The sequence below is a fragment of the Electrona antarctica genome (genome assembly GCF_951216825.1).
Source record: "Electrona antarctica genome assembly, chromosome: 7".
Lineage (NCBI taxonomy): Eukaryota > Metazoa > Chordata > Actinopteri > Myctophiformes > Myctophidae > Electrona > Electrona antarctica.
The window spans coordinates 39,568,890-39,581,224 of NC_136812.1; the positions used below are offsets into that span (position 1 = coordinate 39,568,890).

The 12,335-nt window shown below is 41.2% G+C and overlaps 1 protein-coding gene across 2 annotated transcripts; it reads right to left on the minus strand.

Annotated features, from left to right (window-relative positions):
* Positions 1–524: 524 nt before the first annotated feature.
* On the minus strand, positions 525–12,335 carry LOC306926691 (dynein regulatory complex protein 11). 2 transcript variants are annotated; one of them, XM_079506093.1, is made up of 19 exons: positions 12,227–12,335; positions 11,312–11,639; positions 10,220–10,339; positions 9,444–9,638; positions 9,279–9,350; positions 8,772–8,977; positions 8,569–8,653; positions 8,291–8,401; positions 7,248–7,326; positions 6,576–6,682; positions 4,934–5,026; positions 4,644–4,705; positions 4,435–4,517; positions 3,394–3,501; positions 2,320–2,519; positions 2,123–2,209; positions 1,858–2,035; positions 1,629–1,738; positions 525–1,349 (listed from the first exon to the last, which is right to left on the minus strand). In XM_079506093.1, the coding sequence occupies exons 1-19, from the start codon at positions 12,235–12,237 to the stop codon at positions 1,236–1,238; spliced, it is 2,349 nt and encodes a 782-aa protein (XP_079362219.1). In that variant the 5' UTR covers positions 12,238–12,335; the 3' UTR covers positions 525–1,235. The 2 variants fall into 2 exon arrangements, with proteins under 2 accessions (XP_079362219.1, XP_079362218.1); XM_079506092.1 differs by having other exon boundaries at positions 1,500–1,738.

Consider the following 12,335-nt stretch of genomic DNA (forward strand, 5'->3'; position numbering starts at 1 on the left):
TGCTCATCTGCAACCAACAAAACTCTAATAGGCCTATTCTACATGAAAATATGTTTGTTTCAGCTAAATTAATCAACTACCTGTAGATTGGAGAGACAAAGAAGAATTTCACATGGTTCATCAGATCAACTTGAAATCCATCTCAAAGAGATCCTTTGTGTGCGCATCCTATGGATGGTGGAAGGAGTCTAAAAATAGACTAATGTGAAAGGAACCAAGGCAATGTGAGATTGTGTTGAGTGAATATAGAACTCGACGAAACAGCTGAACTCTCCACTTAAGCCTCTGAGTTCTCATTTGGACACAGTCGTGCTGTGTCTCAAGTTTCCCGTGGTCCGCGCTCTCCACACCCGACAGTGACTGGTCTTAACGAGGGAATCTGGGTCTGTTCACTGCATCAATCAAATCATAACCATGCCACTCTTATAGTCATATGATGATGAACCTCAGAGCCACATGATCTAAAACGCAGTTTTATCAAGGTTCAGTACTGTACCAGTCAGTTTGTTGTTTTATTTACCAGTCAATAACATGGTCATGTCACCACAACAGTCCAACATATCCATAAACAGAATAATAATAGATACCCTTGACTGGAGTCAACACTTTTTCCCACACATCTAATTGCAGTACGGCCTGGGCCGGCTTGACTACTGCTGCTTATAAGAGATGGGACGTCCTGAAGTAGTGGACTGGACTTCTTTCAGTGAAAACAAGACTATTTAGCCAACTTGGTCTTGTGTGAAAAACATTCAAATTCTAGTAATGGCCATTTTGAGACAAATGTAATGAACATGACAGGATAAAAACATAATAATAATAACCTCAACTAGTAATTCCAACTTTATACCTCACAGAAAATCTGAAATATGTTGTCACGTCACACTGTCCTGTTTGGAGAGACCTCGGTATTCGCAAATCACGAGACAAGGGGTTAGCACTCCCCTTTAATATAGACCGTCCCCCAATCCCATTTGCAGCATTAGAGCTGTGGCATTACCGAGATAGAATGCCTCCATCAGCATATTTTCCAACATCCTCTTCCCAAATGCATGTGCTAGTTTGTTATTACTCAATCAATCAAAACTCTTCTAGCTTTGCAAATAGTTCATAAAGAAGGACGCCCTGCTCTCTAGGTTTGATCATCGACACAAGCACAATATTCAAAGAAAGACATAATATACTGTAATAAATATAATATCCGAGTTAATTTAATTGGAGGTAAAATTATAATCTTATTTCTTTCCTTTCTTCTTTGTTCCCTTGCCTTTTGTGGCCGCCAGCTCTTCATCCCTTCCAGTGGCTGCCTTAGACCGCTTCTTCCCCAGAGGAGTCTTTGCATACCAGCCCTGAGGACACAGACACAAGAACAACCTCAAAAACAGTCCAATAAAATTGCTAACATCCCATCTGTGCTTTTCAGTCACAACAGTTAAACCGTAAAAGAACAGAAAAGCAAAAGAACATTGTAGACCTAAACACAACATAATCCATTGTACCTTAAGGGCCTCTTCCTCAACCTGAAACACTGGGTCAATCTTGGCCAAAGGGGCAACAAACTCGGCCGCAGTCAGTGGTCGCTTGGCTAGCTGCAGGACGCGGCGTTCAGTCAGGATGCTGTCAATCACCTTCACCATATGACCAGGGGTGTAGCCGTCAGAGATCTTGGCCAGGGAGCTGATGTCCAGGGCGCTGGTCACCTCACCTCCTTGCTTCTTGATCAGCTGTTTCCACATGACTGGAGAGGACCAGAGTCAAATGGAATATGGTTAAAACAAAAAACATATTTTTGTATACTGTCTATAGATAAAAAATGTTTGGCAAATATTTTATTTTATTTATATTTAACACTTTTACCGTATCTTGAGGCGTAGTCAGGCCTTGGTATGAGTATGATTTTGCTGTACACCTTACACAGTGACTTGATGTCAGCGTTCAGTGGGTCCCTTGTTGTCCCCATGACTAGAACGCGATCCCCCCCTTTGATGGACTTCAGGACCTTGGGTAAGTCTTTCTTCAAGCGTTTGGGGTCTAACTGAGAACATGCGAGTGTAAACTTTAAAGCATTAACTATCAAACTGATACATTTATACATGATGATTGTAGTCTTGTTCATAGACACCTCTTTGTCCTCCTTGGGAACTTTCTTGTAGAACATCTTCTCTGCATCTCCGATCCACACCACTGAAGGCTGCATGAGTCTAGCAACCTGCACACAAATGATGATTATGAGAGGGTTGGTAAATTAATCGATGAATGCTGCGGGAGGGAAGATTGCAACATAACACATAAAGAGACGATTGTGCCGTTTTGTGGTACCTTAAAGACCATGTGAAGCATCATGGTAAGGCCACTCTTGCCTGGGTACTTCCCAACTGTATTCAACGGTGACAGGTCAAAGAGGTTGGCACCTAGCTCCTGGCAAATGGCATGGACCAACATCTTCTTACCAACGCCCGCTGGTCCTACCAGCATGATGGCCTTAACCAGAGGAGCCTTCTCATGGACTGCCTGAGAGCCTGCAAACAGCACACTATTGCTTTTATATACAGTCTATACAGGTGAGACTGACATGAAGTATGGAGGATAGATAGAAAGCAATGTAAACCCGTCAAAAATGTGCATATAAATACAATGCTAGCACAGAAAGCGACAAGTATAACCCAATGGAGTATCTATGCACTGGATTTTTGAGTGGTGTAAACCACTCCTACAACTGGCTTTTTTGTGCAGAAAAAATGAGCATGGTTGCTATGTTCAAAATAATTTCTGACGTAATTAAATCACACCCGGGTGAACTGGATGACCGTAGCAACCATGCTCATTTTTTCTGCACAAAAAAAGCCAGTTGTGAAATCACATCCGGGTGTGATTTCATTACGTCAGATCAGAGCTGATCAGGCTATATAATACCTTACCTTATATAATACCTCACATCGGACAAAAACTCCAGCTGAATCAACTTCATGGTCACAAATCATCACATCAGAAGACGACCCTACCTAGCCAAAGATCTTTAAAGACGGTGGGAAGCCCAATAGACGAGACGCAAGACAAAGTTTTGTTCAACATGCTATATAAAATGCTATATAAAACCTTACACCACTCAGTTCACACGGGTGTGATTTTTACAATGTGGCTGACTATGACAGTGTGTGTGTGTGTGTGCGTGCGTGCGTGCGTGCGTGCGTGCGTGCGTGCGTGCGTGCGTGCGTGCAGAGCTAATCTCACACCACAACAGCTGGACTGATTAACACCAAACTTTGCCATTAGGTCACAGAATTACATCCACAGTTTTGTTTTTCACATGTAACGTTTTATACTTTTAAATTATTATTATTATTATATTCTAACTTTATTTTATGGAAATGGAATGGCCTTCATATTATGTACCTAAAGGTAAGACAGCGTACAAAGTTAAGACCTGTCGCACATCAGACAGGGAAGGCATGGGCTCAATGTCCGTTTGTCTCAATGTAGTCCCAAGGTAGCTGTAGTCACCTAAAAAGACAAGAGGAAACAGCTGTGAGCCCAAGGTTTTGTAGGGCTTTCTAAAACTACCAGAAAGGATTTAAATAGCTATATAGACTGATCTAAGAGATTGTTGTACCCACCAAACACATTTGTCATTAATAGTGTGTCTCCAATCATAGACCAGATGAGGGCAGTATTTTATCTTAAATCAAATCCACATGCCTGCAGTCTTTCACTTGGTGCTTATTTGTAACAGCTCTACATACATAATTATTTGACAATGAATAAAACAGGTGCTACTGTAGAGGTAGCCTGGCTAATAAGCCAGACTAATCCGCCGGCAGGCAATTTTTTTTGCCAACGGCTGATTCGGTCTGGCTTATTAGCCAGGCTACTGTAGAGGTTCCTCTTTTTTCCTATTTTGTCCAGCTTTGAGGGAAACATTGAAGACAAAAGTGTGTAAACAACACAAACATTGAAGTTGAAGACAAAAGTGAGGACGCGAATTGTGATTAGGCAGAATGAGATGATGTATGATGACGTATGATAATAAGAGCGCCCCTCACTTCACACAGGTGTGATTTTTTACACACAATAAATTCATGTATTAAAGCTGCAATCCATAAGTTTCATGTCCTACCAAGTACCCGGGATTTGAACCCGGGTCTGTGCATGGGAGACCAAACTTCTACTGCTCTTATTGTCTTATATCCCCTCTCGACCAGGGGATATATTGTGCTTATACGGAAGAGTGCAGTCCAACCAGTGCAGATGTATTTGTTATATTGTACTGGCATACTCTACCATACAGATTGGTTCAAATAATGTTTTATTAATTAAAATAAGTTCCAGATTGCAGCTTTAATGCAGGAGAGACCTTTACAGCAGTGACTCTGCCTAATTGCAGATTCACGTAGAGGTGAAAGATGGCACATCAAACCACAAAGCGTTATCTCTTACCCATGTAATCGTGCAGTTTAACATTATCTGCCTTTCTCAACAAGCCCTGCTCCACCAGCTCCTGATACAGAGACTCTAGCGTCCTATTGGATGTGAATAAATGATGTCATCATGCTCTCCAGCAGAAGTGATTCAATAACATTTTCAGTGAAATGCATTGGCTTTGCCTGTCCTACTGCCTGTGTATGACAAGCTCAAGTCCACCTCACCTGTCAGCTGTCAAATCTTTGTCCTTCTTCTTCTTTTTCCCACTCTTTGATCCTTTCTTTTTCTAAAGCAGCGATGTAATAAGTAAAACATAAACACACATCTCATAACCACTTAAGCCCTAATTTATACTTGTGCGTTTTCAGCTTGTAGGTTGGCCTTTTCTTTATTTTGAAAATGTTCACATACTGTATAATGACGAATTCCGAAAACATAATAGGGATGCCATAGAAAGTGAGAGTGGTTAAGTAAACGATATGACAAACAATCATGCCCAACATACATTCTTTACCTTGACATTTAATTTGGCTTTGCCCTTGCCCCCCCTGTCTTTATCCACCATTATCTTCAAGTTGTCCAGCTCCTGTCTCATCAGTGCATCCACCTGAGACAAAAAAAACACACGCCCTATGAGTGACCAATGAGTGTCGCTGCCTATATAGCCTACTGTAATGTACATGTAATGTTTGTCATTGTGTTGCAAAAAGGGGATTTATACTAGTATAAATTATAATTATACTTATAATTATAATTATAGTTGTGTGCTCCATGTCATTCAAGGAAAATAGCCAATCTGCAAGCTCACAACGTGTCCCGCTGCATCACATTGTGAGCTTGTAGATCGGTGGTTTTCTGTGTATGACATGGAGCACAGCCAAGTATAGATCAAAGTAAGTGCATCCAGGCACAAAGATCAGATACCACTGCACAAACTACAACAGTGGATTGATTTATCTTATGCTTAGCAGACCCAATAATAGTTTTACAATTACAATATTAGACCTAATTCTCCATCGTAAGGGAAATATTAAATAAACTACTTGCACTCTGTCGAGTGCCTACGAACTTTCAAATCTCAGCCTCTCTGTGAAATATTGGTTTCAATATGGAGTTATTAGGTTTAGCTATGTGCTACGTACCTAGTCATTGGAGGTAAAAGAAAATAGTATTTTGAAGTATGGCTTCTATCTATAAAATAAATACAGTCCCATCGATTTAGAAGTGTCCAGGATCCACTTGTAGTTTCTCAAAGAAAAATATAACATTATAATAATATTATTTATTTTAAACCTTCAATGACCTTTCTTTAATTTGACTTAATTTTGGATTGTAGTGATATCAATACTTCCGTAATCTGTAGTTGGATTTGTGACTAATTGCCTTAATGCCTAATTAAGATTTTGCAGAACTAGGTGTTCTGCATAATCTTAATAATCTTAATAATCATAAAACAATGTGTCTCTCACATTGTATTATGCCCTCATATATAAGTAAGTAAGTAGCCTTGCCGAGCCATGAGGCCCATAGGGCAGGAGCCTATCTCCTGTTTCTGTAGCGTGAGGCAGCTTGTTGTACAAGTACACCCCCTGGACATGACGCTAGTATGTTGCAGGGACTTACCCCCAATCCAACCCTTGATGCTGAGTGTCAAGCAGGGAGGCACTGGGTCCCATTTTTAGAGTCTTTGGTATGACCCGGCCAGGGATTGAACCCAGACCTCCCAGTCTCAGGGCAGACACTCTACCACAAGGCCACTGAGCTCATATATACATGTATATGTAAGCTGTATATATGTAATTTGTAATTTGTGGGTTGTTTTATACGTATGCCGTGGCTGATTTTGAGAGTGACGCAATGAAGATATGTACCAATGCCAGGGTATATAAGATATGTACCTTTATGTTTCATGTATGTTATGTATGTAATCTGAAACCTACCTTTATTACGTCACCATTGAGAGACAGGTATACCCTGGCATTGGTACATATCTTCATTACGTCACTCTCAAATCATGCAGCCACGGCATACGCATCGGAGCACCGGACAAACAACTTTTCTTGCACGCTCTGCTTGCGCAAGTAATGACAATATCTCGAGTATTAAGTCATTAAACCTTTGTAATAAATGTGTATGGCTAAGGTGCATGGCATCACCTGTAGTCTTATGTCTCCCTCAATCACTTTCCTCTGCTCTTCCTTGATGAGTTCAGCTTCATGCCTCTGGCTGAAATTCTTAGACTCATCGCGGTTCTGCCACACATCTGATGATGAGAAGCAACATTTTCATATTGTTTTTTATTTTCATGTTGCATGGTTTTGGCATGCTTAATCACCATAATGCTGCCTTCACACTGGCAGCGACAAAGCTACAAAGCCAAGTGTGGCCAGCTACGTAAGTGTTGAGGTTTTCTTCCATTCACATAATGGAGCGGGAATGGTGGGGAGGGAGAAGGAGAGTGGAAATGGTGAAATGAAAACATGAGTATATTTGAAAGGAAGCCCTCAGGCCAACTCCAAGCATACTCCGGATGAGCAAGGATGATATAATCTGTTATTGACTTCATGAGCACCGCATATTTTAACCACCTGTATTGGAGTTGTCACCGATTGAACTCTAACCAAGAGCATGTGATTGTTTGATGCTTGGGGTGCAGAAAAAAACCTCTTCAAAACTTTACATTTTGATTTGTACAACATTCTGCCGTGCGTTCCATTGAAAATGACTCGTAACCTGTTGCTTTGTCGCTGCTAGTGTGAACACCATCAATAGTATTCGTGGAGAACTAGCACCATAAAAGGTACAAAACCATGTTTTCCTCCACTCACCTACAAAGGTCTTGTATCCCACTTCTAAGTTAGACAGAAAGGTGGAGGGCAGCATCTTCAGTCCAGGCTCTTCCTCCTCCTGTGGTTCAGTGGTTTTCAAACGTTTTGTGGCACATCAATGAACAAGTCAAAATCGCAACACGTATTCATAGCAAAAAATAGCAGATCTACAAGCTCACAATAAGTAGATAGCATTGTGTAGATCGGCCATATTAGTTCTTTTTAACAAAATAAATAAACTAAATGTATTTACAAATGATGCCTATAGTTGCAAATGTGCATGCTAAAATAGGGACGCCAGGTTTAAAGTAGTGATATTATATATTGGAGGGAATAGAATGTGAGAATAGTACTGCCGTAGCAGACAACCTGCAGCACTCCAGGTTCAAACAAAATCCTTATAGGTGCAAGGCTCGAAGATATAAGTAGAGATGAAGAAAATGCCAGCACTAATAGAATGTGCCTCTGTAATATTTGGTTATAGTGAACAATAATAATTCATAACTTTTTGTATAGTGGCTAATATATTGCAATAATAATGTGAAAAAAGGTATCCCAAGGCATACCTGGACATGTCTCATGGCACACCAGTGTGCCTTGGCAGCAGTTCACAGTGTTTTGCACAGTATTGTCATTGTTTCATTTCATTGTGAGTGAGTGTAATGGCTAGCAACACCATGGTTGATTATCCACTAAAACCCTACTGTATACTTTATGTTAAATTATTATTATAACGATTTTGAAGTTCACAACGTGTTGTTGGCCTATTTACGCCAAATGTCTGCCTGTTATGACATAGCCTGGCTAATAAGCCAGATCGAATCAGCTGTTGGCAAACACCACACCACAGTGTGACTTGAGTCTGGCTTATTAGTCAGGCTAATTATGCCATGCCCTGAATAGGGACGCTAGGGTTCATGTGGTTAAGTCAGGGAAAGTATCTTACAGAAGGTAAAAGTTCTGATAATAATTAAGCTAGTACAGCTATAGTGAATTACACGCAAGAGCAGAATAATGTGTAACATGTGAGTGGAACACTCTACCTCCTCTCCACCCTTCGCTTTGTCCTTTTTTCCTTTTCCCTTTTTCTCTTCCTTCCCTTTTGGCCTTTTGTTGGCATCCTCATCTTCCTTTGCAGCGATTTCGTCCATTAACTGCAAAAGGAATGCATAAAGGCTCAAACTCATCTGTATCCTTTATCTGTGAACCACCATATAAATTAGGCTGTGAATTGCCCTAATCAATATGGTGTGTGTGTGTGTGTGTGTGTGTGTGTGTGTGTGTGTGTGTGTGTGTGTGTGTGTGTGTGTGTGTGTAGTACCTGTTGAGGGGTTTTCTCTGCGAAAATGAGAGCTGAGCCTCCGTCCTCTTCATCGGGGTAGTCCGGAAAAGATCCTGTTGCATCGCTGGTAAACAAATAATACCAGGTGTGCTTACCATTACAATTGTTTTTTACTACTATTATGCGTAAAAATACTTCATTGTAGTACATGCTGAAAATGACCCTCATCTGTGAGATCTTACTGGCATTCAATGAACCACTGGCGTATCTCGTCTTTCATGTTTTCAGTCATTTCGACCCCCTCAACGTTCCGCAGTTTGTTCGTGACGGCCACTATGGACTTCTGGTAGTCCTCCTCGTGCGCCTCCTGTTGGAGCCGCCTTTGGGCCTGGGTGGTCTGGACCTTGTTTTCGGAGGAGAAGGGCTGCTCAAATCCGTGCTCCATGGCCTGGGTGAAATGACAGGCAAACATTTGGGTTGAACCTTTCAAGCATGTTTCTGATGTCACAGCAGGTATTTTGCCTTTGACAGCCTGGTTAAATTCCCAGCATTGGTACAGGAAGATTTTGGACATCTTGGAAAGTTTTGAATGTTTCGACCTACAGTATAATGACCTGCCGTTTGGCCAAAATAGGGACACCAGTTTGAAAGTTTAAAAATTTAAATGTAAAGTAAATCCATTCCACACTGATGATTTAAGTATGATAATGCAAAATAGGTAGCATGAAGAGATGGACCAATAATCTCACCATGCCTAGAAAAATCAGCTCCTCCTCCCGATCCCTTTTTGTCGTCTTTCTCTGGACGTAACCCCTCCACACCTGCAAACAAAAGTTAAACACTATCTCACATTAGAATATCCATATATACATTGTAATTGTAAATGTTGACTTGGTGATATTAATACAGAGCACCTTCTGAACACAGATGGCAGCCATGTTCCTGGCGGCTGCCCCCCGGTCCCTGCCCATGGCTTTCTTCTGTCTCTCCCCCTTATCCTTCTGGATCTCCTTCATGAACTTTGCCCTGAGGCGCCCCTGACGAGCACGCTCCGCCACCTGGATGACTTTAATGGCTTCCTCCAGATTCAGTCTGCGAAATATTGCAGGCTGTGGTGGAAACAACAAAAGCAATCAAATCTTACTGGAATACTGTGATTGAGTGAGTGCAGTGCATGAATAAAAAATTAGTGCATCAATGAATGAATATGATGATTTACGGTTTTAGTTCTCTCAGTTGAGCTGTGGCTATTTTAACAGCCTGTTGCAGGTTCGATGGTGCTATGCTTGGCTCTGCTAACTTGAAAAGATCACCAGCACTCATCACTTAAAGTCCCTTTTAAGCTCTTTTATTAATTAACATAGCAAATGTTTTGGTCAGAGCCTTCCTCAGCATATGAATAATTATTTCAATATGAATTTCTACCGTGCACCCGGTAAGACACTGACAACAAAGAGAGATGAGTCTTCACATTCTCTTTTAAAATTATGATTGGCTCTACACCTACACCATAAAGAGAGACTTTTTGCTAGACAGGATATATGGAACATGGGCATAATTCTAATATTGCATCCACTTTTCATCACTGACGATATAAGAGCACTTGTCGAGACTTTATATGGACAATGAGTGAAACAATTGATTGGTTAAAAATATGAGTAACGTGTTCAGAAATATTTTAAACACCCACTTTAGCCTTTTCTGTTACTTCCATCTTGCCGAGAATGGCCGTGAGCATCGCCTGTCGCTGTTGAAGTACTTTGCTGCGTTCCCTGATGAAATAGCGAGGGATGGGGATCTCAATGTCTGCCTGGGGTGAAGCCAAACACAACAGTGATCATTAGAATCATAAGCCAATTGCAATACGGATGCGAAATAGACTGTGTTGTGGAATGAGATGGACAGTATGAATGAAAAAAGTATGCTCAGTTTATGTTTGTTTTTTATTTTGTTTCATCGTGTGTGCTGTGTGGTGTATGTTGTGTCTTGTCTTTGTTTGTGGGCTGAAAATGTAATATAGAAAGCGTGCAAAACTAAGAAGAATCATGACACAAGTCATGAGCCAACACTGACAAAGTCCCTGCCTATAATGAAGTATCTTAGAAGAATGGAATGTTCAGTCAGTTACAGCAGGGGTTCTCAACCCGTGGGTCGCGACCCCTCGGGGGGTCGCCAAATTATTTTAGGGGGTCCCCAAATTATTTAAAAAAAATAGCAGACCTACAAGCTCGTAGCGCGCCACTCGGTGGCGCGCTATGAGCTTGTAGATCTGCTATTTTTCAATAGCTAAATTATAACAATGCTTAAAACACCAAAAGGGGTTCCCGCCCAAAATGGTTTAAGGTTATTGTAGCAGTCAATTTATATTGGGGGTCGGGAGGGGGCGGGGCGGGGGTCCCGAGACATTGCCAAAGCATTTCCGGGGGTCCCCGGCCAAAAACGTTGAGAACCCCTGAGTTACAGTACATCCAGTATTCCCTTGAGCTCCCCTGCCTTGAATAATCAACACATTTAACTGCCAACTACACCAAAAAGGTCTACAATACATTGCAAGACTATGGCTGTACTTGGCACCTATTAGGAATAGTATAATATCCAGAGGGACATTCAAATATATGTATAATAGGACTATATTATATTATTTCCAAAGATCTGGCATCACACACACACACACACACACACACACACACACACACACACACACACACACACACACACACACACACACACACACACACGTTTTATTGCATTCCTTTACGTTTCCAATTCCAGTGAAACTCACGGGTGAGAGCTTCAGGTCTTGTACAACATCATCCACATAGTGGTACTCTGAGAACTCCTTCTCCACCATCTCATTCTTGAGCTCCAGGACTCTCCCTATCACTCCATCCAGGACGGTGCGGATGAGCCGTCTCTTCTGGGGTTGGACCACCTGGTCGTGGGCCTGTTCCAGGTGCCTAAAGATTTGAATATAACGGACGTAGAAGGTGGCCAGGCGCTGGAAGAAGACCACCCTGTCCTTCTCTGGACGAGCGGACTGGGCCGGGAACTCCTCGGTCAGCAGACTGGACAACTCCTCCTGTGCATCTACCCACAGTTTGTTGTAATGACTGGAAGAGAGTATAGGTGGTCTACACATTAGCCACAGTATTTAATTAAAACAAATCTATTTGAATGCTAATTCTGCTAAGTTAGCTCAATAATAATAATATGATAGAATTGGGGTTTTAATCATGTCTCCTTTTTGTTGTAATGTCCTATAGGCTATAGTTGTTGCCCTTTGTTTTAAAATATTCGGCATAATTCAACCATTAGTAGTAGTAATTGTTGTTTTAAACATAGAGTCTATAGGCTACCCTTTTAAACTGTCAATAAAATATTCTATCAGTCTAATTTGTCCTTTGAACTGGAATATGGCTAGCTAGTATTTGTGGACCAGACAGCAACTGTCATTACGAACCAATTAATTAAAAGTTAGCTATGTGAATTTCAACTTGGTATTAAAATTGAACGTGTGTGGGGCAGCTATTTAAAGTATTTATATTAGGTCCTAGCTCTGGTCAGAATTAGCATTAGGGCTATGGACCAGAGTCCAGAGCTACCTTGGTCCCAGCCTTACTCATCTGCAGAACACGGCAGTTTCAGATTAATATGAATTGCTTTTTAATGTCGCCCCCTCACTCTGTGTTTAAGTTACCTTTGCGACATAACGCGGCGTTATCCCTCCAACATTAGACAGAAGCTGTAGTCAGTAGTTCATATCTAGCAAGTACATAAATTATAATTTCTTATCTTGTCGAAAAAAA

Coding starts and splice junctions, on each gene's coding strand:
- LOC306926691 (XM_079506092.1), bottom strand. Junction 10,340..11,311: donor AAGACCTGAAGCTCTCACCC/GTGAGTTTCACT, acceptor GCTTCACCCCAG/GCAGACATTGAGATCCCCAT. Junction 8,654..8,771: donor CAGTGGTTCATTGAATGCCA/GTAAGATCTCAC, acceptor TTTGTTTACCAG/CGATGCAACAGGATCTTTTC.